The sequence below is a fragment of the Colletes gigas genome, unplaced genomic scaffold (genome assembly GCF_013123115.1).
Source record: "Colletes gigas isolate AHSC1104 unplaced genomic scaffold, ASM1312311v1 Colletes_gigas_Sc00006, whole genome shotgun sequence".
In the NCBI taxonomy this organism is placed as follows: domain Eukaryota; kingdom Metazoa; phylum Arthropoda; class Insecta; order Hymenoptera; family Colletidae; genus Colletes; species Colletes gigas.
In genome coordinates, this window is record NW_025106635.1 from 71,126 (window position 1) to 88,858 (window position 17,733).

Consider the following 17,733-nt stretch of genomic DNA (forward strand, 5'->3'; position numbering starts at 1 on the left):
TCGTGACACGAAAACACATTTACAGACAATTTTATCAGTCTAGACTCGATCGCGGTAATATCATATTAGACGTAATATTCGTGATTGTACAAATATTACGCAAGGACCGCCGTTTAATCCCGTTGACTCCGAGAATGGCATCATTATCGTTACGAACCTTTTTGCTACCGATACGCCGATACGCTGGTACGCGTGAGAAAAATACCCGTCCCTCGACAACTCATCCTTAATAAATGCAACCCCGCCGTCCACTTACCGCCAACCAGCCCTTTAAACAAATTCAAATTAATCCCCGATCACCGACTCACCGACTCACCAACCTTTTCCCCCACAAAATACCACCATCGCGACCATACCGCGACCATACCGCGACCATACCGCGACCATAAAGAATCGATTACGCGGTCAGAGCATTGCTCGCTCGTCTGCTCGTTAACGTGACTTTTAAATTAATACATTTCACGCAAGGAAAGAAATACATTTTATTTCGATTTTTATCCTCAGCGCATTAAAACTGCTCTGTACAAAAACGAATTACTACAGAAGGATAAACTCGTCTCGTCGATATTATTGTCTCGGGGATATTTGTTCATCTATCGATTTCACCGAATACTACATCCAGGGTACCGATAATAGCTACCACGTCGGCGAGAAACCCACCGGGACCAATGTGACGCAACGCGGATAAATGAGCAAAACCCGGAGCTTTGATTTTACACCTGTAAGGCTTACTGCTACCATCGCTGACCAGATAAACTCCAAATTCACCCTTTGGCGCTTCGATCGCTGTATAAGTCGCACCTGGTGGAACTTGAAACCCTTGCGTATATAATTTGAAATGATGAATCAGTGCCTCCATACTGTTTTTCATTTCTTCCCGTCTCGGGGGTACTATCTTCGCATCGTCGATCCTTACTTCACCCGGAGGCATCTGATTCAGACACTGATAAATTATTCGCAAAGACTGTCGCATTTCTTCCACGCGACAAAGGTATCTAAAATAAAAGAACCGCGACCGGTTAACAACACGCACACCATTAACTACCAACCAAACGGATGGATACGTCCGTTCGGTTCGATAACGATCCTTACCTATCGAAGCAATCCCCGTTTTGACCAATCGGAACGTCAAACTCGACGAGATCGTACGCGTCGTAAGGCGTCACTTTCCTCAAATCCCATTTCAATCCCGAACCTCTCAACATCACGCCGCTGAAACCCCAATCCAACGCCTGTTCGACCGTTACCACGCCAATGTTTTTCGTACGACTGGTCCACACTCTGTTCGATGTCAACAAATCCTCGACTTCGTCCAGCCGTTCGGCGTATTTCGAAGCCCATTCGTATATATCGTCCATCAAACCCAACGGTATGTCCAACGAAACACCACCAGGACGTATGTAAGCAGCGTGCATTCGCGCGCCGCTTACCCGTTCGTAGAATTCCATTAATTTCTCCCGTTCCTCGAACAGCCAGAAAAATGGCGTCAGAGCGCCAATGTCCAATGCGTGCGTTCCAATTCCCATTATATGATTCAAGATTCTTGTAATTTCAGCAAACAGAGCTAGAAATTTAAAGAACCGTCCCAACCGCTAAATACCAATCCCAAAACCAATATCGTACTACACCGACCACCACCGATACAAACCACTTATACTTTACTTACTTCTGATATACTTTGCACGCAGAGGTACCTCGATGTTTAGCAACTTTTCGATAGCCATGGAAAAGCATTGCTCGTTGCACATCATGGAAACATAGTCCAAACGATCGAAATAAGGTAATGCTTGCATATACGTCTTATATTCTATCAACTTTTCGGTACCACGATGCAAAAGACCTATATGCGGATCGGCACGAAGCACCATTTCTCCGTTCAATTCGAGGATCAGTCGTAACACACCGTGCGCAGCAGGATGTTGCGGCCCAAAATTTACAGTAATGTTTTTAATGTATGACACATCGTCCGGAATAGGTTCGACTGTATTTGGAAATAGCCACTGATTCTTGCTATCGCTGTAATATATTTCCATACTCTTCAACGCCCCCGCCATGTACTCGGGATCAGGCATCCATTGGTGTCCATTGCGCTGCTGACTGTAACGTTCGTACCATTTACTTCGAGATACCGTCTTTTCTAGGTTAGGACACGATTATGTAATCGAGTATCTACATCGCGCAATTACATTTGATAGCTCCGAAACTCGTTACGTTAACATCACCTTCCGACGCTTAGCGGAGTTCCGGTCCTGCCAGCACCGACAAGTCCTTTTTCCTTCCATAATCCAACGAATCCTCTTCCGGATCGTGATACAGACGTCAATAGTCTGGCGGCCATCGCGGACGATCAGAGCTTGTTATACCCACTTACGACCACAACGTACCCGTCGATCGCAACGCTATTTTCCTCTTCCTCTTCCTCTTCCTCTTCCTCTTCTTTTCGTTGTTATTATTAATTATTCCTATTATTAGTATATAGCCAACAGCTAACGATTCAACAAACACATTACTTACCCCGCTTACCCCGCTTTTCCCTACCGTTGCGTCATCGACGGACGACCCTTTTCTAGTTTCACTACCAGTCAACTGTTATTCCTCTTTCTTATCGATTCTGCACCATAGAAAAACCAACCTTAGCTACGTATTTCAAAGATGGTGCAGTGGCGCTGACGGCACTCACTGAGATCACACCATTCCCCGCGTTTCGATTCTTTCGATTCTCGCCCTCCAGAGACAAGCTACATAGAAGAGTAAGTACTTACTTAGACGTGTAACACCTTATGGAATTACCTAGCCCAATCTGACTGCCATACCGACCTGAACATTCCGAGGAGATTTTAGCGTCCTCTTCTCACGGATAGCGGTCAGTTGAGAAACTATTCACTGAATCGGATCAACAGCCATCTACCGACGGCTGCCTAGATCAGAATTTTTAGCACAGACGCGGTACATATACACGAGTAAGTAGGTACACCTTTCACCACAGACGAGCTATACGAATAGACCAACTAACCCAGCCCCCCTTTCACCTAATGGAATTTTTCGGCCCGAGTTTATGGGCTCCCCCCGGGACCCCATTACCATTTTCCTGTCACTCGCAACGTTATCAACAGATTTAGAAATTAACACAAGAGGAAGCGAGACAGAAAATAAAATTACATAAATTTTATTATTTTTGAACGGAATGAAAGCTGTATGGTCCAGAATTGAGCATCGATCGATTAATTTCATCGGAATAACCAATCGATCGAGATTATTTAAAGATTTCAAAATTATTAAAATACGTAAGGATCTCATTGATAAATACATACACCGGAAATCCTCTATTATTTATTTTCAATTCTAATATATTATTTATTTAAAAACTAACTCGGCAAGAAACGTATTTGCGACTCGAAATCAGTGTTATCGGACCGCACACCAGCACGAACAAGCTATGCGCAACTATAAGAAGAACGCAGCCATTAGCTCATATTATTTCCTATCTAATTAATAATTCTATTAATTACATAGTAAATAATATGACCCAGGTCTCACCACGAGGAGGTTGCTGCGACTGGGAGACCCGCCCTAGCCTCGCCCCAACCACCCTTCCTTTGGCGAGGAATTCGAATACCTATCGAATACCTATCGAATACCTATCGAATACCTATCTAAGGGAGAAGCTATCGAAGAGTTCGAAACGAGCTAGAAAAGTCGAGTTCTTAAAAGAACTGCCCAATCAAGGGACGAAGAACCTAACAAAATGTCAATACATGTCAGATGATACACATGTTTCCTAACAAACGAAATTTAAATGTGCAACTGCACCTACGAACTCTGATGAAGAGATCGAAAACCTAACAAAATGTTGATACATGTGAAATAATCCAACACATGTTTTTTTTAGAAAGAAAATTGGTGATGTGCAACCGCACGTACGAATCCTGATTAATAAAGTACCTATATGTATGTACTTTATTATTAATTGTTCCTTCTTAATTATGACAGTGCACATAAGAAGACACTCAAGACCCAACCAGAAATGTGCAACTGCACGTATGGACCTTGCACATTAAAATACTAATATGTACCTTAATATTAATCATCCCCACTTAAATTTACGCACGCGTTTCAGTAGTATAAGTATAGTAATAAAACGCTGGAGAACGCTTATATCTACATATACATATACATTTCTACTTATATTCTAACGCAATATGTGGAAACGAAAAAAATACGAGGAAATATTTTCTTCTTTATGTCTTCGTCAATCCCACGATGTTTTTCTAAAACATACACTCATATACAATAAATATAATATTTTCTTCTTGGTGTTTTCGACAATCCCATGATCCCATTATCCTGAAACAAAAACTCATATCCAATAAAATATATGTATAACTCATATAAAACAGAGAAATACGACAAGATATTTTCTTCATGGTGTCTTGGTTAATCCCACGATGTTTCCCTGAAACATAAATCAGACAATATATGTATAGAATTGTATGAAATATTTCTCTAAAAACTATCAAGATGGAATCCGTGTATAATTTTCAATTCCATTCTTCGATAATTATACATATGTATATCCTGTAACAAGAACTTGTTCAAAGGATTAATAGCTGAAATGAAAGTGTATTAGTGAAGAGAAAAAAAATGAAATTAATATTTCAACTAAAACTTCCACGAGTAAACATTGATATAAAAAAGTTTAAAAACATAAATATTACGTGCAATTGAATGAAAATTCGTCTCGATGTTAAGATAAATATGAAATATATTGAAAATTTTATTCATTCGTTACCGTAGACTTTATTTTTCGTTTTCTTTATGAAATAAACAATTTTTCAAGACGTACATGTACATTGCAATAATTATATTTCACTGTATTAAAAACTAAATTAGGTTCATAGAGAAAAGCAATAGCGAACGAAAATGTCGATTCTACGCGGCAATTAACTCTCAATATGAAATATCCAATTGCAATTTGCATTACCCTTTTGATACAAGCATTCTATTTTCCATCGATTAATTGTTCAATGATCGCGAACAAACTTTCATTTATGCAAAGAATACAGAATCTTTATAAAAAAATCCACTATTTATAAATAACAATTAGGTTGAAAAGGTTATTATATCCCGTAAAAATGATCAACTCTGATAATGAATAATTGGTGATACATATACCTACATATATTATGAATCATGAATTTAATCTACGACATAAAAATATATATTAATCAAATAGACAGGTTTTAACACGTTCTGAAAAAAGAAATAATTGGTCTATTTACCCCAGTACTTTCAAGCAGTATTTTCATTGGCAAACATATCAAGAAAAGGATATATTTCACATAGTTGGGGTATATTTTCCACTCATAAATTAAAAAAAACAACCCGTGAGTGGACCTTTCTTTCGCAACGCTAATTTATAAAATATAAAAGTATACGCGAGTGGTGCTTATTATTCGTAAAATGAACCACGCAGGGTTCCTTTATTAATTAAATCGCGTGCACCCGTATTCAATCATGCGCAACACTAATTTTAATAATGACGTTGAGCCATTCGAGGCTTTGCAGAATCCCAGGTTGCTTCTTGATGATCCTGGTGCAGTGTGCAGCGTTTTGGCCAGCTTTTGGCCATTGGAACGCAACTCTAATTAATCAAAAACGCGACAAGTAAAGATCGCAACGCTAATTTATAATATAGAAAAATTCCAAACGCGATTTCTAACGATAAAAGCAACCGCGAATGGTGATTATTCGCAACGCTACCCTGAAAAGTAAACGCGAAAAATAGTAATTCGCAACGCTAAGAGCAAACCGATCGGTTAATTCGCAACGCTATTCTTAAATAACGATAAAAGCAATCACGTATGGAATTCGCAACGCTAACCTGAAAAGGAAACGCGAAAAATAGGGATTCGCAACTCTACGAGCAAACGCGATTATTGTATATCCGCGACTCTATCTTTAATGGAAATATATTTATGTTTCGCAACGCTAATGCAAATCGCGTTGCCCAAAAACGCTGGATCAGGTGCTGGCGTGTTCGGTTGTAGCTAGAAACATACATGCACACGATAATCTAACTACATCGAGCTACTTCAAACTACGATAGAGTGGCACATATGGGGATGATGTTAGACGTTTTAAATATCGCAACACTACGGGACAACAACGCGATAAATCAACAATCGCAACGCTAATTTATAATAGAAAAATTCCAAACGCGACTTGCAAGTATAAAAGCAACCCGCGAATGGTAATTATTCGCAACGCTACCCTGAAAAGCAAACGCGAAAAATAGTAATTCGCTACTCTAACAGCAATCGCGTTTACTAATATGTACTTCGCAACGCTATTTTTAAAGCAAACGCCCGGTTCCTAGGTTTGCACAAAGACAATCGCGAATCGTATTTATTCGCAACACTGATATATCAACGCGATAAATATTTGTTCGCGACTCTACGAGCAAACACGAACATTGTGTATTATTCGCAACTCTAACTTGAATCAGGGGCTATTGGTACATGTACATAGACATGTACTGGCCACAAAATAAACTAACTACTGCTAGTACTACGATTGGGGTAGAATTTCGGCATTGAAAATATCGCAACTCTAAAGAAAAAATCGCACGATTGATCAAGATCGCAACGCTAATTTATAGTATGAAAATTGCAAACGCGGTTGATGTCCATTATATGTATGTATGTATAAAAGAGTAAAAAAGCAACGCGAATCGTGATTGTTCGCAACGCTACCCTGAAAAGGAAACGCGAAAAATGGTGATTCGCAACTCTACGAGCAATCGCGTTTATCGATAATTCGCAACGCTACTTTTAAAGCAAACTCCCGGTACATAAGTTTGCATGAAAAGAATCGCGAATGGTAATTATTCGCAACACTACCCTGAAAAGGAAACGCGAAAAATAACAATTCGCAACTCTAAAAGCAAACGCGATTATTGGATATTCGCAACTCTATGTATATCATAACCGCGAGTTATGGGGAGGGATGGCTGGCATGTATGGTGCAATCGTGTACCATCAGGTACATGCATACGTGAGCCAGTCAGAAAAATAAACAAACTACAACTACGGACGAGTTAAGTGACAAAGTAGCAATAGGAATGACTTTCCATCCTCATCCGAGGATGAAGATGAAAAGCCATTTGTTGTAGCCCACTCTTGAAACTGTTTGTCAGGGCCTCTTCGGCTCATCGAGAGCCTTTTCTTTCTTCGGCGGTCCTGCCGATGCCTGAAACTTACGAAAGACCGGGCTCGAGATTTCGTGCGATACGTAGTCTTCCAACAATATACGAATCGTTGAAAGAGCAAACGTGGTCATCTCGAGCGGGACGAACGTTTCGAAAGGGACCTGATCGCGAGCGCGAGCGCGAGCGCGAGCGCGAGCGCGAGAGAGCGACTTTAAGAGTCGCGCGATTCGAGGAGTCGAAAATAAAGCCGAAACAAACAGCACAAGTGCGCAACACCGTTTGAATCAGCAAAATTTTATACTCTCGAAATCGTAACTACAGGAACAGAACTGCCACGCGAAAACGCGCCTACCCGATCTACGTATAACTAATGTGGACAGTCCTGCCCTGACCCTACCTACTTAGATTAAGCACACACACCAGAGAATAAGTTACCTACCTACCTAACCCTATATTTAAAAAATTCCAAAACTCAGTCTCTCAAACAAACACTCCACGGTTCTCATTCACAATGTCCGGGCGCGACCTAAACTAGAGAGGACTCCCCGGGGTTCCTCCGACACCCGGACATAACACTTCATTCATACTCTAAATGTACGTACCATTTCTGGAATCGACTGACAAAGCTAGTGCCCATTGCGTACTTTTATTATTTATGTAAAACATTTTAATATATCTGATATAGTCTTTATTAAAATATACTCTATATGTATATGATCATATAAGATCGAAAAGCTAATTCATTATGCATTTTACAATATCATTGTCGTGTATGCAATACAAACAATTGCCAAGTAAATAATAACTATAAGTTATCGAATGTTAAAAAATTCTGTATCTGAATTGTAATGAACTTTTGAAACGATGCACTTCCACATCCTAACCACAAACACACATATGTGGACGGTACATCGTGCACGATACACTAGCATTGTCAGTCGCACGGATAAATTATTATTAGAAATGTTAGAAACTAAGTCATCGTGCCCCGTTGCCTTCGCTCGTGCAAATAACACTTGGGCATGTGCACGAACTTGGGCAACGAACACGGAAAAGTATCCTGAAAATCCTCACTAGAAAAACTGGTTATTAGTAATTAACTAAACGGTATCTATTCTCAATTAAAATGACTCGACTTGTTATATGTGATATATCAACAACAGAGTACGTTAATATTGAAAAATATTATTATTCAAGACAAATTTCTAACTGAAATTGAATTGTTCAAAATGGAAGACTTTAATAAAGATATCATAATAAAATAATTTACTTTGGAAATTGAAATAAGTTTGTTAAATTATTATTAAAAATATTCAATTATCCCTGGTCGTTTCTGTCGTCAAAGTAAATTTTTTAAAAGATGAAACTAACATGCATGTTCGTTTGATTTGAGAAACGACCAGTCGCGAAATGCCTTCTTGCACGTATTAATTCGTATTCTACTCAATTATATAATTCATATCAAGTTGTGTAACATTTATTGGTAACATTAAAAAACGCGAGTGCAAGAAGACCCTAGCCTACACTAGAAAAATATAACAATTGATGTTGCTACTCGCGGGTATTTTTCATACCCGCGGTCACTTGACTCGTCAAACATACCAAGTATACAACTGGTCACCCGTGTTGATTCGGATCTTTCATCCTACAACATGATTGGGTACCAGAGGAACACAAATAGCATGCGACTCACCAGTGATGAACTTGTGCCTCTGGGATCACTGCATAATGATTGCTGCTGCTGCTGCTGCTGCTGCTGCTGCTGCTGCTGCTGCTGCTGCTGCTGCTGCTGCTGCTGCTGCTGCTGCTGCTGCTGCTGCTGCTGCCCACAGCATGGAAGTCATCAAAGCCCCCTGCATGCTCCTGCTATAAAGAATAACAAAGCAATTATAATCTATTGTTGAAATTACAGAGATTTTTAATTAACAAATTTATAAGTATAAATTTATACTTACGTTGTTCGCTCGTGGTCCACCGCCCGATACTCCCCGAGTGCTGCTGCTGCATACCAAGATCATGTTCAGAAACTGTAAGAAAACTGTAAGAAAACAATTAGAATCTATTGTCAAAACTGTAGAGATTTTTAATTGACAAATTTATAAGTATAAATTTATACTTACATTGTTTGCTCGTGGAGCATCGGCCAATAGTCCTCTTCGGTGATGCACCGACTCTAATTCCGGTAACGAAGAGTTTAAATTTCAAATTGAAAAAATAATTCATTTGATTGGAAAGTATTAAATTAGATTACCGCGGCCGAAGATTCAAATCGGCGAACAAATGATTCTATTATCGCGATTCAGAAAACAAAAAGAGCCACGATGCTCCGTAAATAATTTAATACTACGTAAGAAACACTGCTTCTATTCTCGCGTTTGCCTAACACCGTGAACGATAACGAGCTTGGGGTCACTTTGCCCCGAGAAACAAACTTGTTGCTACGTACGATCACTGAATCTACCGGCCGCATTGCGCGCGGCCAACAAATTTCCTGGAAAGAAAACAGCTGAAAAGAAAGGGAGAGGAGACAAGAAATACAACGAGCACATCTGTGCTTTGCCTATCGATTTTCTTTTTTCTTCTTACTAGAGTTCGTCAACGAAAACACTGCTTGACTTACAACTGCTGTATACATAGTTTGTCCCGTACAAGATCAATGCCACGAAGGCGAAATATTCTCAATGAGAATTTCAACGATAAAATATTATTTACCAAAATAATTATTCAATTTATAAATATATCACCAAGTTTCATAGTTAGAGTTGTAAACATGATCATGTTTACTTTACCGAACGTTACAATATCCCGTAATTTTTATAAATATTCCGATATTTGCAAGAATTAAAGTTCGTTGGTTATTTGTGCTCGAATAGCATATTTCAACGCCGCGGTTACTACATTTCCTTAAACTTGCATCGAAATATATGTATATGCAAATTGCAATTACAACGATTCATAAAGAAATATAAACGATCGATTAAATAAATAACACTCGGAAATATTAAATCGCGATCAGAATACAGTTAAATATAAACTATGTATTCCAATTTATCGTCGATATCTACCGACGCCATTTCTCTATACTTCGATATACATACATATATCGAAGTGGATAAAAAGTTTGTCAAAGATTTTCATAATTTATCTTAACAATGGCCGATTAAAAAATTAAAATCATGCTAGCAACAAATAATGTAACAAAGCAACAATAAAAATGTATAAATATTAATATGAATGTTAATTTTTGTTATAATTGTTTAAATGTTACCAATATACATATGTACCCTCAAAAATTTCTCGACTCGTCTGCCATCTGTTATATGGTGTCGTTTACGCGCCAATGAAACTTCCCATGGCCTCGAATTTCAATCAGAGACTGCAACAGAAATGAAATAGAAATTAAATCGTAATTAAACAATAATCGATAATAACGAAGAAATATTAAAAGGTTAGAAAGACGTATGTACCTCGTTGGTCGCGAAACGCCGACACGTCTTAGCAGGTTCCAACAAGTCTTATTATTTCTTCATTTCGAGTTCCAATATGAGACTGTAACAGAAACGAAATAACGATGCATTAAAGTACGGAAACGATTATTAGAATAAAGTTATGATTAAATCGAAACCGTATTGCAAGAGATCGTAAGTAGTAATACGCGAGTAGTAATAGAGGAAGGATAAACAGGTTAGAAATACGCACCACGGCCGCGAAACGCCGATACGTCTCGACACGTCTTGCTACGTTTATTTTCAAAGTATCAATGATGGCCGTCCGCTATGCTCGGCAACGCTCGCGAATTACGCGGCGGAGTGGGGGAAGCTCCGATGTCTCGCGAAGCTTGCATTACGAACCCGACCGATGCCTGAGACAGACACCGCGGATAGAGTGATTTTAGCTAATTATTTACAACTTTAGCTAGTCAAGGAAACGCGAATAATTAATTCGTACTTTGAAACTCGTATGCATTTACACGCAACTAGTCTGCTGCCCTTTCACACTGATTCAGTGAGTTTCTCAACTGACCGCCATCCATGAAAAGAGGCCGCTAAAATCAGCTCGGAATTTTCAGGTCGGTATGGCAGTCAGATTCGGCCACGAAAGTCGATAAGATGAAAGATCTACTCGTATACCTCGTCTGTGTTTTTAGTAGCCTGTCGAATGTGGTGGAATTTTCAAACGACCATAACTCGTACAATAATGAATGTATTTGGTTGAAATATATTTATCAAGTAGAGCTGATGCACATACCTAGAGAAATCTATTAGACAACATTTCCGTACAGCGTGAAACAAATTTATTAGAAATAAAAAGCGGAATTTTTCCGAAAAATCGACAAGGCGTAGGTGCTGAAATTTTTCAGCGGAAAAAAAATGTTGAAATCGTTCTGGAAAAATTATTTTTGGCTGCGAGGGTGAATCATTTTACAATAATTTTTGGTCAATACACATACCCCATAGCGATATGCACTTTCGTTCGAGATGTCTTTTAAAATCTTGACAAATATTAGAATAATTTTGTTACGAGAATATCAATCGCTGCATGTGAACTCCATACAGAGTACTTGAACAATTCTAAATAAAACTCGGCATTGTTTAACATTCGAACGCAATAGTTTGAACAATTCTTAATAATACGTGGTATATAAATAACAAAAGGGCTCATCAGTATGCGTAAATAATAATTTTTCGCGAAATAATTTGTCCAGCGGACGGGTTGAGTGGACGGGCTCATGTGGTGACTTGTATATCTCATTCTCACGGGGGACTCGAAGGGTGGCGGGACTTCCGGGATCATCCTAGGCTGACCAGGGGCAACCAGTACCGATCACTGCTAGCTACTACTGGCCAGTTCTGACTAGCGCTCGTACCACTATGTACTGACCCCGCTCTGCACGTATCTCGTTCCTTGCGCCGATCGCTGCTGATCGACATCGCGTCGTATCGCGTCGTATCGCGTCGTATCGCGTCGTATCGCGTCGTATCGCGTCGTATCGCGTCGTATCGCGTCTCCCTCGATTTACCTTCATCCATTTTTAAACGAAATAATTACTTTGTACGAGTAAAAGATCGAAGGAACATTGGTTCCTTCTAGTTTAGTAATCTAGCTTGTAAGAATGTAAAAGGGAGATCGATGGGGAAGTTTGATTCTTCCATCTATCTCGCTTCGGGTTCTCCACTCGCAGCTACCTCCTCGTGGTGAGAGCTGGTAATCGGTGTCGGCCACGATTACCAGAAAAGTTATTCTTCGTGGGTGAGACCGAGCTACGATAATGGCTGCGAATTTCCAATTGTTTCTGTTGTTATATACATATAATAAACGAATTGAAATTTATAGTTGGCCAGGCGTTTGGTTAACCATTATGTTAGGCAGGTTATTTTTATTTAAAGAGAAATTCTTTTTAAAATTCTTTCCCACTCTGTTCGTTGGTTGTGCATCTTTCATTGGTTGCAGTTTCCGTAACGGGATGGGTACGGATGGATACGATAAATCTGTATAAAGCATTCGAAGGAACCTGATCGAACATTGTTCGAGTGATTGTTTAGGTCGAATAAAATGTTGTTTCGAAATTGGCATGGGCAAGAAACCGCACCGACATACGTGCTCGCAAAGTATTTACAATTTCCTCACGTGTACAATGATTGGCAATGATTTGACGCGGGTCACCGTATCGAGGCTGCTATTTCGAGGATAGAGAATAAGGTAGGGTGAGACGAGATAGTTGAGAATGAATCGACGTCACTCTCGCGAACCAGCATACCAGTGATTGTAATTTCGTACCGTTGGTATGCGCCAACGTATTATAATCGAGGCTGACAATAGATAGATAGATAGATAGATGGTAAAAGTTGGTCCGATTTTTCTCTGTTGTTATCCTGGCTGACATTAATAATAATAATAATAATAATAATAAGAAAAGTGAAATGGTCGGTTTATTTAGACCTGTTGGACAGTTGGACCATACGAACGCGTGTCTATGCGTAGAGATAGTTGTAAGTAAAGGTAGAAAAGTACCGGTTTAATAATATGTATAGAATAACGCGATAAGATAACTGGTGGGTGGGTGGGTGAGTCGGTGGTTACGGTGTTGATCCCGCGAACGGACACGTTTAAAAAAATGTTGCGTGTCCCTGTTTCGTTGAAAATGTTCGTTAATGAAAATCGTAAAGAAGGTAACGGTGCAGCGACTGAGGTAATTGAAGGTTACGAACAATTTTTGGTAACTTGGTGCCGCATAACTTCCGGACTATTAATCTGGCTTGATGAGTCAAGGGCAAGGGGGTTCTCGCCGCTTCCATGACCATCGCTTTCTGTGCGTCCGTCAGACTGCTCGATCTTCGTATCATACAAGGGTCGAAACTTTCGGCTGCTTCCAGCAACGCCTTGAGCAGTCTTGGCTTGTCCGCGGTGTTTTGCAGAGAGTTTAGTATACCGTGTGGATCACGGAACTGCGTCTTGATGACAACTCGTGCGCCGTATTTGAGCAACAGAGCCACCACTTGTACCGACGGGTTCTCGTTCGAAGCTACATACTCGGCGAGCACTGGACGCAACGCAGGGCCTTCGTCGCTGCGTATCACCAAGTTGGGATCCGCACCTCGTTCCAGCAGCATCGAGAGGATCTTGAGTCTGTTTGGAATGTTGTCCGCGCAAGCGACGTGAAGAGGCGAACCGATGATCGGCGAGGTCGCGTTCACGTCCGCTCCTAAATTCGAAATAGTCGATCGAGTAACGTTCGCGTCGAGTCGAGTCGAGTCGATGACCCGAAAATCAACTTACCCGACATCAAGAGCATTTGGACGATCGAAGGATCCCCCTTCAAAATAGCGAGATCGAGAGCGGTGGGTTTTTGATAGTCGGCCCCGAGGTCGAGGCGAGCGCCTTGCTTCAGAAGCAGCTCGATCACCGCCGGATCTCCGCCGAGGATCGCGTAATGTAGAACCGTCCGATAGTCGTGTCTCGCATCTGCCATCGAATTAACATCCGCACCGTAGCTCAGTAACAGCAACACAGAAGATATACCCTAACGAACATGTATGTACATGTAGATATGTAGATATAGTATAGGTAGAGTATTTGTAAAATATTTTCATTTACCTGAGGTAGTCTCGCGGCTTTCATCAACGGCGTGAGTCCCGCGCGATCTCTCGTGTTTGGTTGAGCTCCAAACGCCAACAACAGTTCCATACACTGCAGGTCCAACGGCGAAACCAAATTTATCTCCGATCCGAAAAAGTACCTTTTATTCGGATTCGCGCCAGCTTCCAGCAATATTCTAGCTACGTCGACGTGCCGGTTTCTCAGGGCGAGTCGCAGCGGTTCGTCGCACAACGTCGTCCTAAGCATATCTATCGTTGTTAATCGCGATCGATCCGATCGTTGCTCGTTCGTCCGGCCGGCCATTCGATTTCTCTACACCGTAGTAATTTATAACACAGCCCGGAAGATCCTTGATACGTAAGTACTAGTTGGCAATCGAATGTTGCAGGCAACGCGCGATCAAGATCGAACGATAGAAAATTTGGTGTCTGGTTGCATGAAATAATATAATAAAAGGGAGATGGAATGTTCGGAGATCGATAGCCGGGGTGATGGATGGCTGGCGTACCTGGGAAAAAGCTCGCCGGTTTCTTGTCGATGGTCGACTCTGGCACCGTGCTCGAGCAACAGCTTTACCAAATCCAAGTAACCGTGCTCGGCGGCAAGGTGCAACGCCGAGTATCCGCACTCGTCGGTTGCGTTTATGTCCGCGCCGCGCACCAACAACAGCTGGGCCGCCTCCGTGTACCTCTGCCACACCGCGTAATGCAATGGCCTCAAACCCTGAGTGACGGGCTCGTTCGCCTTTGCCCCGCATGCCAGCAGGATACGAATCTCGTCGAGCGGTTGCAAACGTATTATAGAGTCGGCTAGTTCCCGTTGCAACGGGCTGGCAGTGCATTCGGATGGCATCTAAACGTCGGGAACGAACCACGTGAAACGAAAACAAACGTGACAAACGTGACAAACGTGACAAACGTGACGATCGTTACGATTACAATTATTATTCCCTGTAAGCTCGAGGAAACGCGACACAGTATACTCGGTCGGAAAGAAACATGAACAAGTAATTGTTCTAATCTACAGACAGTTTGTTTATCGTTTAATAGAATTTTAGCTATTGCCGATTTTATCCTGTATATCGAGAGTTCCGATGGAAACGGTAAGTTATCTACATGTTTATTCTATCCAAGTATACAGGCGCTCGCTCGCTCGCTCGATGACGAATTTCCATGGAATCGTCAAACTCGCGTCGCGTAGCGTAGCGTCGCGTCACGTTACTTCGTAGAGTCGAGATCTCGATTGAAACCGCGTCGAGAAGCCTGCCAAGGCAGCGACACAATTTTGGCGATGATATCGGAACCGCGGCCGATCGAGAACCGTCGAACTGGCCTATTCTCTTTTACAAACGATCCAATAGATCTACAAATGTTCCCCGTCTCTGGTTAGTAGATACTTTTCTTCCCACTTTCCTTTCTTTCGAAGAATGTTGGCCAAGTTTAGTAAACGACGATCCTACGATTCGAAATTGTTCGCAACGATAGTTGTAAACGCATCGTCGTCGCGTACAGATGTACTCTCGCGCGGAAACTCGTACGAGTGTCTGGTGCGGTCCGTTGGAATCTCGAAGCCGTTAAACAGAAGCAGAACACGCGAGATTCTACTCGATACGTTACGAGGAAAGAAAACGCGTGCCGTGCGCGCGACCGACCTAGTTCGTTTTCAACAAGTTCCGATTCATCCAACAATTGTCCCCGATCCTAACATTTTTCCGGATGAAAAATGACGTTTGACGTTTCTCGACACGCTCACTGTTCATCGTTGTTTACTCACGGCGAATAATCTGCGATGCTCCAACATATAGAACCGGTTGCGTTCAGAACTGTCTTGTTCGTCGGAAACTCGGTCCTATTTAAAGCTTCGAACGGCGATTCCGCCCGAAAATAACACAAAGGGAACGCGCGGGAGTGTGCGCACCAAATCACCCGCTCGCGACAACTGCGCAATTTTCGCATCGAGTCGACGCAACGTACATACGTTTGCTTAGCGCGCGCCGCGCAGCGCCTACCCCGCCTCGCCTCGCCTCGCCTCGCCTCGCCGCGCCCCGCCTCGCCTCGCCACGGCCCTTCACTCTTTGTATTCCCAATTTGCTTAAAAATCGCTGCGCAACAATGGACTTTTGATCCAATGGCTTGAAAAGATGCAATCGTTTACCGGCGAAGCGCCGCATGCGAATTCCGCCTACGCGGACACAATCGACTAAAGTTTCTTGCGCGTCTGAATCAACTGCGAATCCAGAATACGAGAATCTCGCCCCTCTCGTGATTCACTCTCGGCTTACGTTCTACATATACATACATACATATACTATGCTAACATAATCATCTTTATTTTTATATTTTTTTTACTAGTACTGGTAGTATTTCATTGATAAATATACACGGATCATTATTCGATCAAATTGAAATATCTTTATTTATTATTGTATACTTTTTCATGTGATCGCACGTACGCATCGACGATGACAAGGATAAACCAAACTGGTTTTTTAAAAGAATCAAACGCGTTCCTGTTTTTGGAAGTACTTTTATTAAGAAATACTTTGCACTTAATAAATGCCTTATACTCTTAATTCACTTTAATTATAATAATAATTATTGTTATAGCATTGTCCTATCTTTCTACTTAGAAGCATGCTTCGCTAACACACGTTACACGACCCTAAAATTATAAGCAATTTTTTTTTTTCTTAACGTACAGCTTATACGTAAATCAAACAACAATACTTTAATTTCACGAAGCCGACAAGTGCAGAGTTTTCAATGGAAATCTTCGCAACCTACGAAAAATTCTGTACATAAGTGCATATATGTTGCGACTCGAAGAAACATCGAACGCGTTACTGTTGCTGCTGTGACGTTGATTACCGAATCATCTCGCGCAAGTAAATCGACCTATACTCTGGATATTATCGTAAGCTTCCTCTCGAAATTCGATCGGTAATCGCTGAAACAACGACGCTCGACGCCCGCCGCCCGCCGCCCGCCGTTTACCTATACCTTTCACGTTCTGCGCGTCTTTATCCTTTCGGTGCCGTGACAAATAATCGTACAAACAGATCGTAATAAGAAAAATAAATACAATTCGATACATTATTTTTCCTTTCCTGCGTGCGTGCGTGCGTGCGTGCGTCGCATTATCGCGGTTCAACCGAACAACACCATGCAGGGCTTCGCAGGACATCATATTATTTACCTATATCTGATGCTAACTGTTAATTTATCCATCTACCTGCGACGCGTATATGCGTATGTTGATCGTGCGTACATTTCCGACGTCTATCGCATCAAATGGTGCCGTCTTTCGAGCGGAAAGACGCTCGTCGCGGCTCCTCCTTTTAATATCATTCGTATCAAACACGTCTATCGAAAGACGGCTCTCGCTCGAGACGATATTACATAGTTCGTACGTAAGTACACGCAACCGCC

The 17,733-nt window shown here is 41.4% G+C and overlaps 2 protein-coding genes across 7 annotated transcripts; both read right to left on the reverse strand.

The window, feature by feature from the left end:
- Positions 1–464: 464 nt before the first annotated feature.
- Positions 465–2,799, reverse strand: LOC122395574 (NADH-ubiquinone oxidoreductase 49 kDa subunit). Of its 4 annotated transcripts, XM_043393255.1 has the most exons (6): positions 2,681–2,799; positions 2,515–2,611; positions 2,223–2,436; positions 1,667–2,097; positions 1,093–1,564; positions 465–995 (listed from the first exon to the last, which is right to left on the reverse strand). In XM_043393255.1, the coding sequence occupies exons 3-6, from the start codon at positions 2,336–2,338 to the stop codon at positions 590–592; spliced, it is 1,425 nt and encodes a 474-aa protein (XP_043249190.1). In that variant the 5' UTR covers positions 2,339–2,436; positions 2,515–2,611; positions 2,681–2,799; the 3' UTR covers positions 465–589. The 4 variants fall into 4 exon arrangements, with proteins under 4 accessions (XP_043249190.1, XP_043249189.1, XP_043249191.1 ...); XM_043393254.1 differs by having other exon boundaries at positions 2,515–2,747; XM_043393256.1 differs by lacking the exons at positions 2,515–2,611; positions 2,681–2,799 and having other exon boundaries at positions 2,223–2,439.
- A 9,383-nt stretch (positions 2,800–12,182) lies between these two features.
- Positions 12,183–16,355, reverse strand: LOC122395576 (ankyrin repeat and protein kinase domain-containing protein 1-like). 3 transcript variants are annotated; one of them, XM_043393258.1, is made up of 5 exons: positions 16,079–16,355; positions 14,814–15,157; positions 14,303–14,543; positions 13,985–14,228; positions 12,183–13,910 (listed from the first exon to the last, which is right to left on the reverse strand). In XM_043393258.1, the coding sequence occupies exons 1-5, from the start codon at positions 16,103–16,105 to the stop codon at positions 13,357–13,359; spliced, it is 1,410 nt and encodes a 469-aa protein (XP_043249193.1). In that variant the 5' UTR covers positions 16,106–16,355; the 3' UTR covers positions 12,183–13,356. The 3 variants fall into 3 exon arrangements, with proteins under 3 accessions (XP_043249193.1, XP_043249194.1, XP_043249195.1); XM_043393259.1 differs by lacking the exon at positions 16,079–16,355 and adding an exon at positions 15,843–15,961; XM_043393260.1 differs by lacking the exon at positions 16,079–16,355 and adding an exon at positions 15,718–15,800.
- Positions 16,356–17,733: the final 1,378 nt, after the last annotated feature.

Coding starts and splice junctions, on each gene's coding strand:
- LOC122395574 (XM_043393255.1), bottom strand. CDS start 2,338: ATGGCCGCCAGACTATTGACGTCTGTATCACGATCCGGAAGAGGATTC. Junction 2,098..2,222: donor ACTCCGCTAAGCGTCGGAAG/GTGATGTTAACG, acceptor CGAACGTTACAG/TCAGCAGCGCAATGGACACC. Junction 996..1,092: donor AACGGGGATTGCTTCGATAG/GTAAGGATCGTT, acceptor CTTTTATTTTAG/ATACCTTTGTCGCGTGGAAG.
- LOC122395576 (XM_043393258.1), bottom strand. CDS start 16,105: ATGTTGGAGCATCGCAGATTATTCGCC. Junction 15,158..16,078: donor AGCATCGCAGATTATTCGCC/GTGAGTAAACAA, acceptor CCCGACGTTTAG/ATGCCATCCGAATGCACTGC. Junction 13,911..13,984: donor CCAAATGCTCTTGATGTCGG/GTAAGTTGATTT, acceptor TTTCGAATTTAG/GAGCGGACGTGAACGCGACC.